Source organism: Cyrtonyx montezumae, unplaced genomic scaffold, assembly GCF_038088225.1.
Source record: "Cyrtonyx montezumae isolate F1298 unplaced genomic scaffold, pur_monq_1.0 scaffold_34, whole genome shotgun sequence".
NCBI classification, from domain to species: domain Eukaryota; kingdom Metazoa; phylum Chordata; class Aves; order Galliformes; family Odontophoridae; genus Cyrtonyx; species Cyrtonyx montezumae.
In genome coordinates, this window is record NW_027072039.1 from 3,394,728 (window position 1) to 3,416,264 (window position 21,537).

General features: G+C 42.8%; 1 protein-coding gene across 5 annotated transcripts in view; it reads left to right on the plus strand.

The window, feature by feature from the left end:
- PALM2AKAP2 (PALM2 and AKAP2 fusion) overlaps positions 1–21,537 on the plus strand; it is a 237,905-nt gene that overhangs the window by 138,193 nt on the left and 78,175 nt on the right. For 3 of the 5 annotated variants that reach the window (XM_065745187.1, XM_065745188.1, XM_065745189.1), the window contains one exon: positions 1–13. This exon is cut by the window's left edge and continues 70 nt beyond it. In XM_065745187.1, coding sequence (XP_065601259.1) covers positions 1–13 — 13 coding nt within the window. The other 2 variants (XM_065745191.1, XM_065745190.1) reach the window with 2 other exon arrangements.

Sequence of the window (21,537 nt, forward strand, 5' to 3'; positions counted from 1 at the left end):
GGAGAGGACAGAGGTAAGTCTGTTCTCATCACATCTGTGTAGGAAGCACACAGATCTTTGCTGTGCTCAGACATAACATTCACAACACTGGATGCTTGGTGGGACGGGTGCAACTTCCTCTGTAAGGAGGGTATTGAGGTGAGAGTACTTCACACTGCAGGTTCTGTTGGTGTAAACTGCATTCCCATTAGTGCTGCTGGGTCTTTCACTCAGTATCTGAAATCCTAGTGCCCACCTCCTGTCTTCTAGACCTGCATATGAGCAAGATGGGGCCACCAAGAGTCTGAGAAATGCTCAGTGGGGTTGCCCTTAGCTGGTAGCCTTGTGTGGTTCATTTACTCATGCCAATGAGCAGTTAGGGTGGAAAAGGTGTAATGGAGCTATTCCTTTTTCTTTGTTTTTCTCAGTATAATCACATTCATCCCATGTGTTTTTAAAAAGAAATTATAAGAAAAATGTTGGGAGTAGAAAGGGAGTGAATGGGCAGTGTGAATTCCAACAGAGTTGAGACATCACTCTTCAGGGTAGCTGGCACTAGAAGGCATGAGGCATGTTTGTGTCTAAAGACAAAAACAATAAAAGATTAAGTAATTTGGTACTATACAGTTAGTTTAGGTTTCTAAGGACAGTTGTTGTTTATTTTTGTTTTTTTTTTTTATATTTTATTATGGTTAAATTTAGCCCAATAACTAATTATTCTGTTTAGAGAAGCAGTGAAAGAAAAATGTCAGCAAGTAATTATCTTCTTCTGGTCTATGACTAATACCTGGTGTCAGAAGTGCAGGTCTGCTAGCTCTAAAATCTTGAAGCCAAATGTGTATAATCAGCTAACATCAGTATATGCAAAAAGTTTGGGCTTAAAATGAGAAAACTTTAAATGCAAAACCTGTTTTCAAAAGTCTGTCTTAGATTTTTTTTCTTCATGTAGTTGCTAGTGTAATTTACCATTAACAAAAAAATAAAAAAATAATATATATATGGGATTTTTTAATGAAATTAAAGGTTTATTGCAGTTTTTACTGCAGTGCAAATTCCATCTAAAAGGGGCTGGACACCAATCTGACATCAAAAAATAACACATCTGCTAAAAAAAAAAAAAGAAACATGAATCTGAATACATACACTTAATGATTTAGCAAATTTAGGGTTCAGTCTATACAAAGCATCAAATCAACATGCCATCACAGGTGCCAGCCCATGAGAATCTGCTTTTCTTTAGGCAAATAACTTACCACACAAGCCATAAAAGTAAGATTGATAATTCAAAGCAGTCAAAATGAAACTTTAATGCTACGTTAGATCAGATATGTAAATCATCCCAACTGTGGTTGGAAGGTGGACTTGCACAGGCATTCCCAGATATTTTGTTTTTGTGGCTGTAAGTGCTCTGCTCAGCATGGTACTGCTTCACGGCAGCTTGAGAATCTCAAGCAGGACCTGTACAACTTCTGGGAAAGCACTGAGCTGACCTCTAACATTCGCTGGCTGAAGACCATATTTCAGGAAAAGGAGGAAAAAATTTCAATGACTTTGGAATGCAGTTTGTTTTAATAAATTAATTCCCATGCTGAGGAGTGTAACAACACACAGAAAAACATCTGACTTAGCACTGATTACACCTTAGTTTTAGAGAAGATATCACGATTCTTAATAACTGCTCCCCCACTGCAGGAGGATGTTTAGTGGCAGAACTTTGTCAGAGGGAAGTTGAGTCAGTTTACCATTGGTGCAACGTGAGCAGAATCTGCAAAGTGCTATTATAGGAAAGTCATCAAAGACCAAGAGAGTATCTTCACCAGTGTGGAAGAAAATTAACCATAGAAAAAGGTGAAGCACTGAAATCTCCACTAACAACTTGTTAACAATTAGTGGAAGAGAGAAGCTTTGTGTTTGAGACAGAAACCATATGGAGTAACGGGACAGAAACTTCCATTCTGAGCTTGAACTTGCTGAGAGAGAAAAATCCATAAGAACTATTCTGTCTATATCTAAACAGTCAGATGGGCAGTGTTATTTTCATGCAAGAAAATTATAAGTTTTAGATTAACTATGTAAATAATATGTGCAGATTTTGCACTATTTTTGATGATACCAAGAGAAAGCTTATTCTCAATTAACAGAAATCAGGAAATAGAAATTAGCATCTCTTTTTTACTTTCAACTGTGTACTTACTCAGCATGGAGGCCAAGGTCATCATACAATTCTCATCTTCAACAAACTGCTAATGAGAAGTAACAAGCAGTTACTTAGGTCCAGACTGCACACTTGCTTGAATGGCTCAAGTAAAGGGAAATTGCCTGAGTTTCAACAAAGCATAGAAAATTCTCATATCTTGTAGATGATAATGACTTTCACCACTAGTGAAGACATGATAGGGGTCTCAGAAGAGGTAGGCAGTAAACAGATGTTACACTTGATGCTTGTCAGAAGGCAAAGTAATATTTTCTTTTGAAAGAAAGTAAAAATATGGTCCTTCCAAAGAGATATAGTATGTGGCAGGCTCAGAACTAGCCAAGCTGGGCCCACTGCTGAACAACACAATGCTTACAAATATTCTTGGAGTTCTGTAGGTTTCTTCCTACAGAAGTGAAATGCTGCTGCTTCATTATACCTAGAACACAGCCTGTTGAACTTCAGCTCTTAGAGAGTTCATGTGCTGTATTACTGAGCCTTTCCTGCAGCTCCCAGTCAAAAAAAGAGAATGCGTATGTGTGTAGGAGTAGCATAAACTGCAGCTCATTTTCTTTATTTTTTCCACCATCATTATTGCTTACTGGTAATAAGGAAGATGATACATGAATACACCACTTGGTTTCTCTGCAACACTACTGCACAAAAAGCTGTGAGATTACATAGGTGAAAAACTCCTAATTTCAATAGAACATTTATGACTATTAAAAAGGGTCAGTAGTAGGCTGAAAGAATTTGTAATGCAGTGGATCTAAAAAAATCTACTGTTTTGCTGGAATGCTTTATTGGAGATAGACAACCTCAATTTGCTCTTTTATTGGTTTTATGAAAGATTTTATCACCGAAGGACCTGAGTCCAGGCAGCTCAGGAAAGATTGATTAATTTTGCTGGGCAGCTGCTTAAAAACAACAATAAAAATCCAATATTTCAAGTGTGCAACTCCTATTCCTCATTCTGCCTTTCATGTCACTGCCATAAATGCACTGTGGATTCAGATTTTGCAGAATCTGAAAATGTCAGAAGACATGTGGATTTGGATTTTACGTGGTCCTGTGTGGAGTAGGAGTTTGGACTTGGTGGACCTGTGGGTCCATTGCAACTCAGCATATTTTGTGACTGTATAGAATCATAGAATCCTTAAAGTTGAAAAGGAGCTCTGAAAGCGGTCTAGACCAACTACCTTGCAATGAACAGGGACACCACAGCTAGATCAAGTTGCCCAAGGCCTGATCCAGCCTCACCTTGAAAGTCTCCAGGGTTGGAGCATCAACCACATCACTAGGTAACGTGTTCCAGTGCCTCACCACCCTCACCGTAAAAGACTTTTTCCTTATATCTAACTTCAATCTACCGTCTTTGAGCTTGGAACCATTTCCCCTTGTCCTGTCAACACAGACACTGCTAAAGAGTCTGTTCTCTTCTTTCCTGTAGCTCCCCTTTAGGTACTGATGGGCTGCATCAGGTCACTTTGCAGCCTTCCATTCTCCAGGCTGAACAGCCCCAGCTCACTCAGGCTGTCCTTGTAAGAGGAGTGCTCCATTCTGTGGATCAATTCTGTGGCCCACAAGGCAAGGTACATGCCAGTTTGACAGTGTAAAATCATCCCTCTTCTATGGATGTAGTTCTCCCCAGCTAGATCATGCTAGCCCTGTTTTTCATAAGCCTGCTCCCTGCTGGAGTCCAGTTCTTAGTGGAGTCAGTGGAGCTAGGCTGGGCAATGGAGCAGGGGATCCATCCAAGTTATGAGCCGTATATACAAGCTCATAGCTAGGAGTTCACTGGCAATTATAATCTGTTAATATTGCTGTTGAGTATGTCTTCATATCATGAGGGCAGCATTGGTCTAGGAAGCCAAAGGACTTGTCAGTCATGCAGAGCAATCACAGCCATTCCATTTGGCCTCTGGCATTATAATTTTATTTATGCAGCTCTGCTTGGAAGCTGTCAGAGGTAAGCAGCAAGAGTATCACACTGGCAGCTCTGTAAAATGTGCCTACTGATCTCCATTTCCAAAGACAAATATGATTGCCTACTCAGGCAGTATTTGAGTTAGACAATATAATTCATGGCAGTTCATAGTTCAGAGCAAAACTTCCATATAGAACAGTGTGTATTTTTAATTAGCCAGCCATAATCAGCTTGTCTTTTCATCTCATTGCAGTTTCATTTTGCATATTTTCCCTTCTGATGATTGAAAGATGACATGAAGCTATGACCCTGTCTTATTGCAGGGACAGCCAGTCTCCCAGCCTGGCCAACATTTAGTCATTTGGCCTCTTTCCTTGCTAATTCAAGTGAAGATCTTTAGTAGATTCTGATACTGTAGTTGTGGGTGGGGGCAATGAGCTTCTTGGAACATTATCCAATTCTCCATGACTATCTATGGACCTCTAGCTTGGTTCTCCCACTTAATGATTTCAAGTAGTGCCACATATCTTGAGGAAAATGACATTGAACACTGCTGCAATGGAGCCAGAAGGAGCAAGCATCCAGCCTCTGGCATACAGAAGGACAGTTAAACTGTCTAGAGAAGGCAGCTTCTGCTGAAGTCTTGTATCTTAATGAGCAAAACTTGCAAGATTAAAAGATAGAGTTTGCAGAAGCACTCGTTAAGGCTGCAGCACCATAAAGATAGAAATGCTAGGATCATGGGAAGGAGGGCTTGCTGTTCTTCTGTATAATAGGGGTTTAACTCCCTGGAGGCTGGTAGGGTTCCCCATGTAGGAGTTTAAGCAGAGGCAGAGAGATTTCTCCTTTCCGTAATTGTCAGAAGACACCTGCGACAACAGTGCACAAAAAGATGAGATGACAAAATGTGCCTTCCTGCATTTAATTAATGTTCAGAAGCATCATGTTGACTTTGCCTGGCTATTAAATGTGTAGGGCTGAAGAAAGCTGACTTGTTTCTTTCGAGTTGAAAAAGCCGGGAGCATTTCAAATCGGAGCCTATAAAATTTAATTGGTCATATTTGTAAAAGTCACAGAAATACTATTTGTGGAGTAGTATTGGTCAAGTTCTTTTCTTTCTTTGCTGGTGCAAAAAGTTTTGTCTAATGTCCTTTTCTGCTCATCCTAATTTCTGGCACGAGACAGCACTAGCTCCTCTGCTCTCAGAATCCACCATCTCTCCACATGTTCATCACAAGTCTGTTTTGCTGTGACTGCAACCCTTTGTAATTCAGTCTCCTTTCCCAGTTTCTACTTTTTTCATTAACCCATTCAAACGTTAAAAATAAACAGCCTGTTACGCTTGATGCTTTCACTCTCCCTCTCAAAATTCCCCAATCATCTTCCCCTTGTATTTTGTCTCTGCTGCAAGTCCCAGGTTCACTCCTGTTTTAGTTTCTGCTATTTTTTTTCTCATTTTCTGCCACTTCAATCTCAGCTCCTGAATCTGCCACAGTTGCTTATCTCCCCTTCTGACTCTTTTATCCTGGGGGTGACTCTGGCCCAATTTTCCCTGCAGGGGCAAATGTCCCTACTCCTCAATGCTCATTGTTGCTTACATATTGATAACATCAGTTGGCCAGATAATGAATTGTTAAGTTGAATGAGATAAACTTACTAAAGGAAAGCCTGTCCCAGGAAAACACTTTGGATCCATCTATGAGCTGTGACATTAAAAAATCTCATTTTCTCCCTCCTCATCTGCAGTTTTCATGATTAATGGCAAGAAACTATTTCTGTGTTATCTCTGTTTGCACAACTGGAATTTATAGTTACATTTATAACCCAGCCTGTGCAAATACTGAGAAGACTCAGTGAAATACACCATCTTTCAGTGTTTATGACACACGTTTAAACATTTTTACACTGTATATTTTGTGGATAGGCTACACAAACAGTTTTACTAACTCTACAGATCTGGCTTTTGAATACAGAGTCTAATGTATTTAAAATGCTGCAGGACAACAGTGCTTTATTCCCTGCAGACAACTTTATCCTTTGTCTTGTCATTTTTATTGTTCTAGTGGTGGTGAATAAAACCCCGCATCTGTTCCTTAGGAAGGAGTTAATCCAAAGCCCACTGAATGCAGTGGAAGAGACTCCATTGGGCTTTGGATCAAGCTCCTCAGCTCACAAACAAATGCTCTTTGTCAGAATATGCTATTCAAGTACTGTACAGAAAAGTTTCAGAGGTTCCCTGTTTCTAAAATAATACTTGTTCTTTGAATCCTTTTTTTTTTTTTTTTTTTTTTTGGCTAAGCCTGTTATTTGGAGGAACAATATGCAACCATACATAACCACTCAGATACTGTAATCTGTGAACAAATTGCCCCAGCAGTCGGTAAAGCACTGAGGATGTTATGCTGGGGTAAGAAGTGCTGTATTTGTATAGCTCTTCTTATGCATGCAGTAATTCAGAAAATATAAAGAGATATGCTCCCACCCCTGAGGATGCTCAGACTCAAGCTGGACGAGGGCAGACCTCCCTTGGGCATGCCTTATGTTGGTGTTATTGATGAAGCAGACTTGAAAGAGTCAGCCCTATTGTAAAGAGAGATAGCACTGAATGGGTTTTTTTCTGCACTTTGGAAAAGCAGCAGAACGAAAGGGTTTCTTCCCCTGCAGTAGGGAAAAGAAACAGGGGATATTGTGGAAGAGGGCACAAAGGGACTAAGACAAGGCAGGGGAAATCAAAGCACAGACATTAGCTGGGCATTACTGTGAGAAGCTGTAAGTAGAGCTCTACAGCTCCAGACTTGCAATGACCACATTTCCTGAGAAGGAGGGAGAGCCATGAGTCAGTTCTGCAGCGGCATCCACACAATCTGCAATAAAACACTTTCCTCCTTACAGCATTACGGATACTGGATAATTCTGCTGATTTCTCCCATGAACAGAGAGGATATGATGCCAGGGAAATTCAGCTGCTTCCACAGCAGCAGAACAGAGTCACTTTTCACGTGGGTGTGGGTTACGCAGGCTCTTACTACTGAGTATTGCTCCCGTGTCAGGGCTGCCTGCAGTCAAGCACTACGCTGTGGTGAGTGCTGGCAGGGCTGCTCACACAGTTTGTAAGCTGATGATGACTAAAACATTTTGTGGAGCCAATACTAAAACATTACTCACTTACAGAGTCGCATTGAAGTCAATTAGGTTACTCATGTAGCTGGATGCTGATAGAGATCTTGCCAAGCTATTTCACCACATAATAAATATGAGTAAATGAGCCTGTTAGTCAACTGAATACCTTTAGAAAATATTTTTAAAGTTCATATTACATTAGTACTTTGAATCCCACAGCTGAGGGCCCGTTATGCACCGTGAACACCCACCAGTAAGCAGTTCCCAGCCTAAAATTCACCCATCCATGTAGGCAAATACGGATAGTGACTTGCCTCACTTACATCCCAGGCCATCAGTGACACCAGGAGCAGAACAGAGACCTACAGTCATCTCCCTTCTGGCTGATCCCTGCCTCTGTGATGCTCAGCATTTCATCCCAACGCTGAATGCAAAGCATTTGCAATGTGACCTCCAAATTTCCCACAGCTCTTTTGCTAACTGACAGGTGATCTCTGCATTCATTAGTTTTATAAATGCACAGAGGATACACAGACTTTCCATTTTCATCTTGCACACATTACTGCAAGCCAGTGTGTTCCCTCCTCCAGCTGATCTGCATGTTATTCTGCAGTCAAAGAAATAACTGGAACCGCAAGGAAAGGGGAAAGGAATTTAATCTCAAAAATTCTGACAGCCAGCCTCAGATGCTGAAAAGGCTGCACACCGAGCAAAACTCATTTTTCATACTTAGTGAGATTCAGCGTGGAGGCAACAGATCAGGCATCACATCTCAGGACTGCATTTCATTTCACATATACTATAAAAGTGGCCAAAAACCCAGCATCACTATCAGTACTTTCCATTCTCCCTCTCTTCTGCACTCATCTCAGCTTTTTGGGGAGTTCACAGGGAACAGGGGCAGTATGCTAGGCTATAGAACAGCAGCACTGAAAGAATTTCTTCCTGATAGGAAGAGGTATCCTCTTTGAATTATTCTCCATATAAAGGTCTGTTGCATAATGGTAGAACATCTGCCTCACTGACACTGGTCACTGATAGACTGAAAAAGTCCCACAGCAAAGGCTGAGCAACTTGTCAGCCTCAGGAAAAAAGCATCCAGATATGGATTTTGTTTCTCTCTCTTCACCTCATCTCCCTCTTACATCTTTCATTTCCTCCTCCTCATCTCTCCCTCTTGTTCCTTTTCCCCTTCCTACCTCTAGGTATGCTCAGTTGGCAGTGGTGTCATCTCTCTTCCTCTCTGTGGAAGAGGACACGTATACAGGGTGCATGGCAAACTAGGTCAGCAGACATGGCAGAAAAAAAAAATAAAAGAGGAGTAGAAGTAGAGCTTTTTTTGTGGAATAATAAAGTTACTGTTACCAGTGTGTGGCCCAGTTGTTAGAGGTGCTATGTCTGCATGTGCCTCTGACTTCAGTGGCACCTGCCTTCCAGTCTGTAGGATAGGTCCCTAGCAGAACATCACAGCAGGACCAAGACATACCAGCAGAATTTTGGATGCCCCATTGTGCTTGCTTGAACTTCCTTCCTTCTATCATGCCCATCTCAGAATCTGTTTTGCCATCTTTTCCTACATGTTCAGCACATCCTTGCAGTGTAAGATTGTGGCTATTAGAAGAGGAACAAGAAATCTGGGGAAAGTATCCCTTTTCAGAATATGGTGCCTGAAAGGTCACAGAACTATCTCATAGAATCTCTTGATTGGAAGGGACCTCAATGATTGCCTAGTTCCAGCCCCCTGCCATGGGCAGGGATGCCAGTCACTAGATCAGGCACCAGATCAGGTTGCCCAGGGCCTCATCCAACCTGGCCTTGAACACCTCCAGAAATAGAGCAAGATAAGAGGGGGCAAGGAGCTATTTGAGGTGCATCAAAGAAGAAACACCCTAATCTTGTAGCTCTTGGCTAAATGTGGTTGCTCTTTACACTCTTCCTATTTTCAGGGTTGTGAGTTAGACAAAGGTGCTTTAACTTCACAGTAAAAAATTAAGGAAGGCTGCATTCTTGCACAGATTAATTCCTTCTTCCCCCTTCACCCCCCCCCCCCGCCCATATGAAGCTTCCTATAATGCAGTAAAAGACAGCTGCAGAGCACTAACAAGATACATATTTAAAACAAAACTTTAAAACATAATTTTCTTCTGCTGCTGTAACTTCTAGAAATGCAAATTAGGAGCAATAAGCAAAACTCATTGTAATACACACAGTGAAATTGCATTTGATTTCCTCCACGGTATATTAATCATGTGCTACCTAATTAATACTATGTAAATGCATCCTTGTCTTAAGAGAAAAAATAACCAAAATTCAAATTATATCAGTGTCATCAGTGATACTGCTTTGTGTAAAGGAACAAAACGTGCTGCAGTTTGGTCCTATTCCATAGGAGGACAGTGAGGAGGAGAGGAACAGAAAACAGTTATTGGAATAGAAGGGTAGCAGGGTGGGAACACAGAAAAAGAGCTCTGAAGCTGCTCTCTTCACAGTAACATTTCTAACTGCTACAAATATCACAGGTTTTCTCTATATTAACAGTCTCCAATACCTGAAGTCTTCAAAAAGCACAAGTCTGAACAATGCTTAATGATGTTCCTGAGGCTGAAGGTGACATTTTCACTTGGTTTTGAAATTTTCTGCAAACAGAAAGACATAAAAGTTATTTTCCCCCATCCCTCCCTCAAGATAACCAGGTGGTTCTGTTTCTAGCAGCTGAAGTTTCTAAAAACCCAACAATCACAGTCAGAGCTGCTCAACACCCAAAAAAGGATGCAATTCCAATGCTCCCTTTCCCCTTTCTGCAAGAGCCCCATGCTATCATCTGGATGCACACCTAAACGTGTGGATACAGACTCCCATACCCCTTGATGGCAGACTGTACCTTTCTTCTATTCCCTGCCCTCTCCCTGAAAATAGGCAGGCATGCATGGGGCTGCACTGAGGTTCTAGCACCCAGAAGGGAAACGGGATTGTTCAGTTTGGAGAAGAGGAGGCTCACAGGAGATCTTATCACTCTCTATAAACCACTGAAAGGAAGTTGTGGAGGGCTGGGGGTTGGCCTCTGCTCTGGGGGAACAGTGATAGAATGAGAAGAAATTGACTCAAATTGCACTAAGGAGGTTGAGTTTGGATGTAAAGAAAAATTTCTTCTCAGAAAGAGTGGTTAGGCACTGGCACAGGCTGCCCAGGGGATGGTTCAGCCACCATCCTAGGAATGGATAGATGAAGCACTGAGGGACATGGATAGTGGTGGGGATGTGTTGACACTATAATTCTAAATGAACAGGAGTTCTGTCTTTAGACAAGTATTCAATTTACAGGCTCAGAGCTTGTCTCCCTCCCTCCTCCCACTGGTATGAGCAATCATTAAGTAAAAAACATGCATTAACATCCTTGACCCAGAGACTTCAGAGCAAAATATGAAAGAGAGGAAGCAGATGGCTGCAGGTATGTAGAAGGGCAAATAGTTCCCTGGGTCAAAGACCTTGAAGTGAGTTTGTCTGTGCCACACTTTGTGTGCTTTCAGATGCATACATTTGCTAAGAGAATTATGGCAACATACAGTTAATTAGTAAGATATCTTCTTACATATGTTAATAGCACCATCTCACAAGTCTGCGTTTTTGCATATATAATTAGATTTAACTATTCCCTTACCCTGATTGCTTTTATTATATGCCTCCTTCACAGTCACAGCATTCAGGTAGCACAAGAGTCAATGAGTGCGCATCTGTGTCCTTGAGCTCTCCCCCAGGGATGCAGTGGCTGAATTATCATCGGCAGCATGTAATCTCCCACTTTAAACATTGACACCTAAAGTGTAGCAACAGTGCAACTAAACTTTGAGCACTAAACAGGCTCCAGAGAACCAGGGGTCTACAAACCTTGCGCCGGCGCTGCACAATCAGAGATGCTAATTGGGTTAGAACTAAAGGACACCTGGATTAGTGCAATCTATCTGAGAAGATTCAACAGTGCTTCTGTAAAATTCTGCCTTAAACAAAACTCTCAAAGGTCTCTGAAAGGGTCAGCAAAAGTGTGGATAAGGGTGATCTAATTTCCATATCAGACTAGATTTCTGAAAGGCTCTTGACAAAGGCTTTTAAGGAGACCAAACAGTGATAGCAGCAAGAGGGAAAGCCCTGGTGTCACTCAGTAATTGGTAAGAAGATAAAATGCAAAGTGAGGGAGCAAGCAATCAACTCTGACAATGAAGGTCAGTGAGGGGCAATGTGGGGCTCTGTAAGGGTCAGCACTGGGATGCGTGCTCACCAGTGTGCGCACACAGGAGTGACACAGAATCACAGACTCACAGAATGGTTGGGTTGGAAGGGACCTCAAAGCCCACCCAGCCCCGAGCTCCTGCCATGGGATCAGTGCCATGCAGCAGGTCAGGGTGCAGCAGGGCCCCATCCAACCTGGCCTGGAGCACCTGCAGGGATGGGGCTCCCACAGCTGCTCTGGGCAGCTGTGCCAGGGCCTCACTGCCCTCTGAATGAGGAATTTCTTCCTAACATCTCGCCTAAATATCCTGGTTTCTTATTAGAAACCAGTTCTTGCTTATCCTATCACTATTAGACTGCGTAAAAAGCTGATCTCCTTCCTGAAATGGGTGGTACCAGATCAGTGAAGGTAGCATAGAATGACTTGGGTTGGGAGAGACCTCAAAGTTCATCCAGTTCCAAGTAATGAGAGGAAAGATAGTGAGAGATGCCAGGGCATTGTGCGGCTGGCTGTGCAAAAAAAAGGGAATTCAGTGCAGGTAAAAATGAAAAGGTACCAGGAGAAAAATAATGAAGCACACACATAAAATGGCAGGCTCTGAGCTGGCCATGGCAGGAGCAGAATCTCCAGGTTAAGATAGTTCCATGGTAACATTAGCTCTGCGCTGAAAAATTCCTCATCAAACTCTGATTACTAAGAGGAAAGCATTACTTTGCTGCAGTACAAATCACCGGTTTGCTTGTGTCTTAAATTCTGCACATTTCTTCACAGAATTGTAAAATATCCCAAGTTGGAAGGGACCCACAAGGACCACTGATTTCAATCCCTAGCTCCTCACAGGAACACCCAAACACAAACTCTGCATCTGAGCATGCAACCCAGATGCTCTCTGAGCTCCAGCAGCTTGGGTCCATGCTCATTGTTCTGGGGAACCGTGCTGTGCCCACCACCCTCTGGGGCACAACCTCAAATAGGATCGTCCCCAAAGGAATCTGTTAGGACAGGAAGAGGGCAGCAAGGATGAGGAAAGTGGCTGCAGACAAAGGCAACCTGAGTGCCTCAGGGAGGAGAAGGAATCATTCAAAAGATCACGGCACGGGTCTGTAAACACACAAGCAGGCCTAGGGGATTGCTGAGAGCTGCTCCTCATCCCCCAGCATCAACAAGAAGAGACAGGGATTTTGCATGACAAGGGTGGAAGGCATATGGGCACCATTGCCAGGGCCTAATGTGAACGTGACAAGGGCATGAGGGCATGGGGGCTCAAGGGGGAGAGGGGCTGGGGGGGGGGGGGCAGTGGAAGTTAGTTCAGCTTCTCAGCACGGTGGTTATTATTAGTCATTTCTGTTATTATTATTGTAGTAATAATAATATGTTTATATATTAATATAATAATAACGATCCAGATCTACAGATAAAAACAAATAAAATGAATAACGATAAATAATAAATAGTAAATAAAATAAAAGGAAAACAATGACAAAATAATAATAATAATAAAGAAATAAAAAAGAAATAAGACTATAAAATAATAAACCAAAGCAATAAAGCCAGCCTCAGGAAACCCCCTGGGCTCCCCGCCCGCAACCCCCCCCGGGTCCCGTCGCCGCCCCCCCCCCCTCTCCCCGGCCCCGCACTGCCCGTAATAGGAGAGCGCTGGCAGCCGCACGGTAACCCGAGCGCGGCGAGACGGGGTGCGGGGGGGGGGGGGCTGCGGTGCCGCGGGACGGGCCGGGACGAGGCGGGCTGGGGCGGGCCGGGGCGGGCGGCGGAGCTGCCCCCCTCTTCCTGGCGTCGGCGAAGGGGCGGGCAGGGAGGAGGAGGAGGAGGAGGAGGAGGAAGGGGACCCGACGTGCCGGGGCTGTCGGCGCGTGCTGCGCGCTGGAGGAGCGGGAGCGCTCGGGAGAGGTAGCGGAGAGCCCCGCGCGTGTGTCCGTCCGTGTGTCCGTCTGTCTGCGGCGGGGACGGGGGAGAGCGAGGTGGAAATGCCGCGTTTGGTGGGGAGAGGGAGGTAGAATGCGGGAGCGGATCGCGTCCGGGAGATTATGGGGGGGTGAGGGGTGGGAATGCGGAGAGGGGAAAGGGGGAAGGCAGGGAGGGAGAATGGCTGCGAGAGGAGGAGAGGATGGAGATGAGGGAGGGGAGGAGAGGGGGAGGCTGCCGCGGAGGGGGACCTCTCCGGGGTGCGCGGACGGCCCCACGTCCGCGGGACCCCACGCGTGCAGCGGGAGGGGCTCGAAGCCCGGAGGGGTGCTCCGTGCGGCCGGGTCCGCGAGCGCAGCCCCCCCCCCGAGCCCGCAGACCGTGGGGCGGAGGGTCCGGGGGAACCGGGGATGGGAGCCGGGCTGGTGGCCTGGAGGGGGGGAGGGGGGTCGGTAGGATCCGGAGCAACCCGTGACGTAATTATTTTTTAACCAGCATGTTTTTTTCACGGCCATCTCAGTTTTTTCTGGACTCCCCTTTTTGCACTGAAAATCACCCTGATCTTTGTTCCTATTCTTGCTATTTTTAGATTCCCGCGGTAAGAGTGGAGCGTGAGTTTTAAAGGTGTTATTTCTGTTTATTTATTTATTTATTTCCTGTGCTCGGGACCGCTCACAGCAAACTTTACTCCAACACTGTGGTTCCCTCCCGAAAAGTTATTGAGAGCATTGCAGAAGTGGGCAGCCCGGCAGCTGCTGTGGATGTACAAATGTTTGAGCTCCCGATGCCAGTCATCATTACCCAGATAGAGCAGGCATCGCCCTGAACTTCGTTTTTATCTTCAGATAAATGGCACATCAGCCCCCAGAAGATGTTATGTCAGGTAGATGAGGAGCAGCCCAGTGTTAGAAGGGGCAGAGCAGATCCCCAGTTGTGATTTTTAGTGCTGGAACAAACACGTTTTATTTTGTGTTGTGATTAGCCCATCGACATTGTAATGATATCCTCCGATTCACGCATTGTCTCATAGCTTTGGTATGTCAATTTGTATTCATGCTGTGTAAGTGTTTTGCAGAGGTTTTGCCTATCTGACGGGGGGGATTTATTTCACTTTCACAATTCCACTTTGTGGTCTCTCCAGCCCCAGGGACCCAAGGAAGGTATAGGTACATAGATCGGTACCTATGGATGGGACATGACCTATGGACATGAGTGCAAGTTATTCCAGATATACTTAAATTGCAGATTTTTGTCCCTGCACACAGCAGAGGACGAAATTATAGCTGAAACTGAAGCATTCATTTAAGTGCATTCATTGGCTGGTTGGGATTGGCCAGATTTAATTCATTTTACCTTCATTCTGTGCCCGAATGCCACCCTATTTGCTGGCCTTTGACAGCTTCTGCCATAATAATTTGTAAGTCTAAAATGTTGCATACAGACACTGCTGAGTTGTTTTTCACATTTGTTTCCAAGCTCCTGTCCAAAGAGTTCAGGTCCCAGGTGAGCACTTAAATTAAACCACCTTTATAGGTCTCTTTTAATTGTACTTATTAGGAGGAGGTTTTGTGGCAACTGATGCGTTTTCTTTTCTTTTTTTTTTTTTCTGTGGATGTGCAACTCCATTACCAGGGGATGTGTGCATAATTTCCAAGTCCTTTCAAGATATTCAGAAGTAGCATTGACGTCAGCAGGAGTCTTGGCTGTGTTGGGAGCTCAGGGCTGGGTGGCTTACAGGGAAAGCCTGGGCAGTTGGATGAGCACCCCGGTCATGGGATGAGTGGATCCGTTCCTGGTTTGTCCAGGATGCAAAACTGACTTTTGCTATTGGAAACAGCTGCTGATTTAGCAAGTGCTATTGATACTGTATTTATAGCAAGACATAAAGAGCTGCATAATGCAACATCTAGAACTATCCCTATTATTGCCACTCACTGCCTGATTTTTCTCTCATCAACACGCGGCGATATTGCTGGCCCTCGGATGGGCAGTTCAATTGTGGTGGTGGGTTAAACAGTTCTGTTCAAGCTGTCAATACCTTTTATATTTTTTAATTAAAAAAAAAGAAACATTGATGGTTGTCTCTACACAGAACCTGTGCTGAAAGGGCTTGTCTTTGCTCCTGTCTGCACAGTTTGGCTGCCTTGAGGCCCACAGTAAATTGTGTTATTCTCATAGGACTTTCCATCCTTTGTTTCCAGTGTCTGGGCTGTAAGGATGCCGTCATGGACAGTGTTTGCCCTCTCTCTTGAAGGGAACAAACTCCCATCATCCTGTGACTAGGATGGTGGCAGCAGGTGTGATACCAGATCAGAGAGCAGCCCAGACCCAGGTCCCAGCTAAGACCACATGGCCTAAAAGAAATGTGCAGGGATCTCCCAAACTGCAGTACTTGTTAGATCTTCTAGGGAGAGATGCTTGCTTTCCTTTACTTATTGGCAAGGTACCTGTTCATGAAGTTTACATTTGGAAAGGAGGTGCCTAGTTTTTATTTCCATTCTTCAGTTATCAACCCAGCCTCTGAGAAAACAAACCCCATTTATTTCCCTGTTTGTGGTGAGCGAGTTATGTTAGTGGTTGCTAGTGGAGGCAACAGCTTGCAGTTCTTTATTTTAATGACCAAAGGTAATGAAAATACCCTAGCAAAATGTCTGGACTCAGAAGTCATTGAGAGGAAGACATTTCCACTGCTCATACTCAGTACAGCAAGTCTATTAAAACTGATAGGGGCAACACTGGCATTCAAATTCTATAAGCAAAAAAGGGTTCCTGCTGATTTATGATGATGCTCACACTTACTGGAGTGTGGCATTGGTCCTGGAGAGGGTTGTTCTTTAATTGACTGCTGACCTAGACCGGTAGAGTACAGCTCTATAGAATTAAGTTTAATTATGAAATATCAGCAGTGAATGAATGCCAGCAAATGCAGTTAGATCTGTAATTTATATAATTCTCTTTGAGCTGTGTGCCAAAATGGTAGTATTTTACTTCTGCATGTCCAAAATTTAAATTACGTCTGCTTAAACATTGTTAAGACTTTGGTCTACATTGCTCTGATAAATGAGCGTTCCACATCAGTCTATTTCATACTTGCAAACAATAAAAACTAATTATTTGTGGCAAGACAAATGCAGTTGCATAAATTCCATACTCTGTGAGCTCACTCCTATCTGGCACTCTGCTGTTGCTATACAATATATTTTACAGATTGAGGAAATTCAGAACGATTTGGCCATCAGGTCTGCAGTCTTGCAGTCTGTTTTTGCCCTGTTCTAGGTTAATCAGAGCTGATTTTCAACTCAGTAATATAAAAATGAGGTGTCCAATTTGGATTGGCAACGTAAACTGTCTCTGCTAGTCCATGAGAGAAGTGCTTCCATAAAGTTAGTCATCTGATGTACCTCGTGTTTTAGACTAGCCTAATGGTAACTTATTGTAGTAGACATTAATGTGACTACAAGAATCTAGGTGTTGACTCAGGTGGTATTTCAGGACCCTTCCAGTGCAGTTTTTGGTGATCAAGTGAGAAAGGTGGCAAATCAGTTCTGAACTGTGTACAGTTTATAGAAAAGATGCTTTGCACACATTCACTTGAGGAAACCAAAGACTTATTGCACTCCTTCCTGAAAAAAGATGTCTCAGTCCTCATTGCAGAAGTTTCCCAGCTGTAAAATGAAACTACTGTCTCTTCCTTTTTCTTCTCTGCAATGGAAGATCTTCAGGGCTGCTGTACAGCGTTTGCATAAGCAGTGTTGAAGCTGTCATTGCAGTTGCTATTGTAAGACACATCCTAGTACACAAAATCATACTGTAATTTTTGATCAAAATTTCATACCACAGAAAGCTTGCTTTAGCCACTGTGCTTATCTCCCACGTAATTAAATTCACAGTACAGGGGTATTGTGGATACCACAGTACACATCGCCACATCAGGGCAAAATGAATGTCTTATTAAAATTCTGATTTATCCATTCAAATTATGGTCTTATTCTTGGTGATGAACAATCTTCAGTAATCTATTCTAATTATATGTCCTGACACCCTTAATTTAAGAAAAAAAAAGAAAAAAAAAAGGCCACATCTTCGGTTTATAATTGATGAGAGTTTGGTTACACTTTTTGTTTATTTGATGAGAGTAAGATAGGGAAATTTACGGCAGAGATTAATACTGTACTTAAAGAGTAATTCTTCAGATCTGTGATAGAAATACTTTGGGAGTATAAGACCCAAGTGCTGTTTTGCCAGATATGGTTCTTTCATGCCATGTGCTGCAAAAAAGAGAAATTTCCCTAGATATTTTTTAGCTGAGAAAATGATTTCTTCAGTCCCTTATTAATAACAGAAAAACAAATCAAAACACAAAATAACACCCAGCAGTAATGCTTTTAAGACAGAATGAATTCCCTTCACTCTCTTCAAAGCATTTACACATCTTCAGAAGGGTCTGAAATGTAACTTTAGAAGAGCTGCATTTGCTCTTGGGAAAACTTTGTTATGTGCTACTGGCTGATGAAAGTGTGTTCCGTTCACTTTAGAATTTACTATCTAGCTTTGACTAACTGACTGAAGAGATGTAGGGTGGCCCAAACGACAAAGATACTTTAAGATATCTGGATTTTCATTCCATAATCTGTTGATTCCACTCATTTCTTTCGGGGCATCATCTTTTTTCTATTGTCCTGTTTTCTCAGTGTTAATAAGGGAAAAGAGCAGAAAACTTTCTGTGTGTCAGTAGTTAAATCCACACAACGTTTGTTCTTCTTACATGTTCATAGGTTCATAGGTTCATAAGGTTGGAAAGGACCTACAAGATCATCTAGTCCAACCATCCTCCTATCACTGTCCCTACCCAACTACTAAATCCAATCCCTTAGCAATGGATTTTTTTGCATTGCTTTGTGTTACATTTCTGTGTAATGAATGCATGAAGTAGGAAAACTTTCTAAGAGAGCAGTGGGTATAGCACTACCAGTAAAAAGTGGTTTTCTAGCTAGGAAGTTCATCAGTTTAGCTGCTGAAGTGTAAGAAGAGCTACCTTCTGCCTGGGTAATTTCAGAGCACCTTTAAGTTAGCAATATGTCAGTGTTGTACTGATTTAAATATTAAAAAATAAATGCATACAAAGCACTGCTGCCTCAGTCACATTAACTGAGTAAGCGCAACCATTTTCTGAGCCTGGGTTGATTTAAATGCAAATGGTCACACAGACATGTCCCTTCCTTCCTAACTGTTCTTCTCAGGGATTGGTATCTGACATCACAGCTGTCATTTTTTCATCCTATGAATCTCGTAATTTGAGCAGTCATCTTGTGCTTTGTAATTTGGGACAGTGGTGCCAGTGTTAAGTTTGAGCTGAGCTTTCTAACAGCCTCTTCTTCTCCCAGTGCACGGAAAAGCAATGCTCTATGTGCATATATGTTTGCATTGCCCTACTTCTATGTTTCATTGAATCTGGGGCAAGTTTAGTAGTGCCAGTTGAGAATAATCCCCCAGTCGGATTGGCAACATACAACACATATCCATTTTTCATATTTCTTCACTTTTACAAATTTCACTTTTTTAATAACTCACCCTTGGCAGGCTTCAGGAAGATGTTACACTAGAAGTAGGAACCAGCTGCAGCACACACCAATGTTAGTGTCTAGCACCAGCCCTCACTGTCAAACTAATTAAATTTGTAAAAGTCTATTAATAAAGGCTGGAGTGTAAAGCACCAAAGATTATTTTTGTTAAAGAAGGTAGGATTGAGTCAGAAGTTCCTGTACAAATCTTTTTCTACTTTGGTTTGCTAGAATGAGTGACAGTGCTCCCATAGCTTTGTAAAAAAGACAGAGCGAAGCCTGTCTCAAATCTTTTAACATTACTCTGTCATCTTTCTTTGTAAATAGGTCAAATTATTTCCAATTTTAGAGTTCCCCATTAGTTGTTGCCCTGCCCCAAGAGTGAGCCTAAGAAAGATATTGCCTATAATGCTCTCGAGAGCCTACATGTTGGCCTGGGAACTGCTATCAATAAATCCAGAGTCACTTAACCTGATTTCAAAACATTTGAAGTATGCACAAGGTTAAGAGGCTTGTGACACAGTTTGAAGTTCCAGGTGTTTCTGTCTGTTCAAGAGGTGCATTATTGGCACTGCTATTTTACTGTCAGAAGGAAATACAACAGTTCAGGTATTCAGGTCTCTATACCACATCGTATGAATGTACAGGTTGTCCTGTGTAGCAGGTGCTATTCCTTCCTAAACAAAGACTGACCCAATCCTTTGTTCCCTTTTGCTCCTGCTGCTTGTTGCCATCATTGGAAAGGAAAATTCAGCCAACGTTGTGGCGTGATGGATTGTTTTATCGTTTCTATTTTTTTTTCTTATCTCTATGTATTGAAAATACTCAAAACTGTATGAAGCTTTTCAGCATTTTTCTGTTGTGGAAGCAGTGAATATATTGAAATAGGCTTAATTAAAAATAAATGTTTTGATCATTCAGGCAGAGCTAAAGGGCAGCATCTAAGTGCCTGTATTGGTTGTAGTTTCTGTGTACTATTGTTTCATAGACTTGAAGCCCAAGCCTGTCCTGCACCTATTTGAAGCTCCCAGTCTTAAAAGTAGGTATCTTTAGATTGCTTGTTATTTGAACACTTGCTTAGAGGGTTCTGGTTCAGTTCCTGACTTTGTTTAACTTAGAAATGTCAGACACATATTAGCTTTCTTCACTGTATCTTCTTGCCAGTGCAGGCTTATTCTTCCTACCTGAATCTCGAGCCCCGTGGAATCCCTAGGGTGAACAGCAGCTCTAAGGAGGCAGAGTAGTAACCAAACTTTGGGGGAGTTTTTGGAATTTCTTTTAGTCCTTCTTTTAGCTTTAAAAGAGAATGCAGTGTGGGCCGATGAAGTGCAAGTTTGTGAAAATGAGGACTTATAACTGTTTTTGGTAGGCATTCTTGACAGCTCTATCCAGTTGCCTGTTTGGTATTCTGGGCTGATAGACATGTAAGACCCAGGTTTATATTCATCACACTGCGGAAAACGTATTTGTCAGGTTGGTTAATAAGAACAAGGGTGGCATGGTACAGCTTAATTAATTCAGAGATATCAATGGGGAGCCCAGGTAACTGAAATTTTTGGTAGAGTCAGCCTTAGGGAAAAAAAATGACATTTGGTGTTGTCACTAGAAGGCTGGCAACAGCTAGTAGCAGTTGTAGAGATTCTTAAAGGTGGCCCAGACTGGGACTGGCTGGAAAGTAAGCCAATCTTTCTGAATTTCCTGATGGTTTCCTGGGGATGGTTTTCTTTCTCACTTTTCTTTGTAAGAGACCATCAGATTCCTTTTGCTCTGAATACAGTGTTGTTAGTCATCTGTGCCTCTCATTCATTCCTAGGCCTCTCCTAGTGGTTTCGTTTATGTAACAGCAGTGATTGGATAGCAAAATGTCTTTGTTCTGCTCTGCTTCTCGTGGGATATGTGGGAAACCCTGAAGTTGAGCCCTCAGGCCTTTCATTGCCTACTGTTCCTGTTGACTCTGGCAGTTACCTCCTGTTACCCTTCTGGCCTGGGTAAGAGACACAACTACTCCATGGGTAGCTGAGTAGGACTGTGTTAAACCATTTCCTTCCTTCTCCTGGAAACCTGTTTTCTTTTTGTAAGAAGGGACAACAGGGTGCTTCTGCCATGGCACTAGGCTATCAGAGGCTTTGTGGAAGGGAAATCGAGTCAAGTCAACACCCTCTGTTCTCAACAGTGTGAACTGTCAAAACAGGAACTTTCCAGGATCATCTGATAGGATATTGCCAGCTCATTAAAGCTGCCTAGCATGTAGATCTCTGGGGTTGAGGGGTATGTGCATGGTATTCCTTTAAGAGTGCCTTTTCCCATGTCTGTAGGACTTGATTCTTCAGAATAGAGAACCAAGCTGGGATCCTGACAGTGCAGATGAGTTTGATTCTGCTCAAATGTTTGGTACTGGAGTGCAGTCTGCAAGGAAAAAAAAATGTGTGTGGGGGGGGGGAAGAAAGGAAAAATTCTTGTTACACAAACAAGTCCATTTCTAGGAAAAAGTTGTGTTAAGAATGGAAGGAGAGTGAGAGGAGGTCACTTACATGAGTCTTCATTAAGGCAAGAGCCAGATGGCATTTAAAGCTATGGTCTAGTTGTCTTAACCAGAAGCATTCATCAGT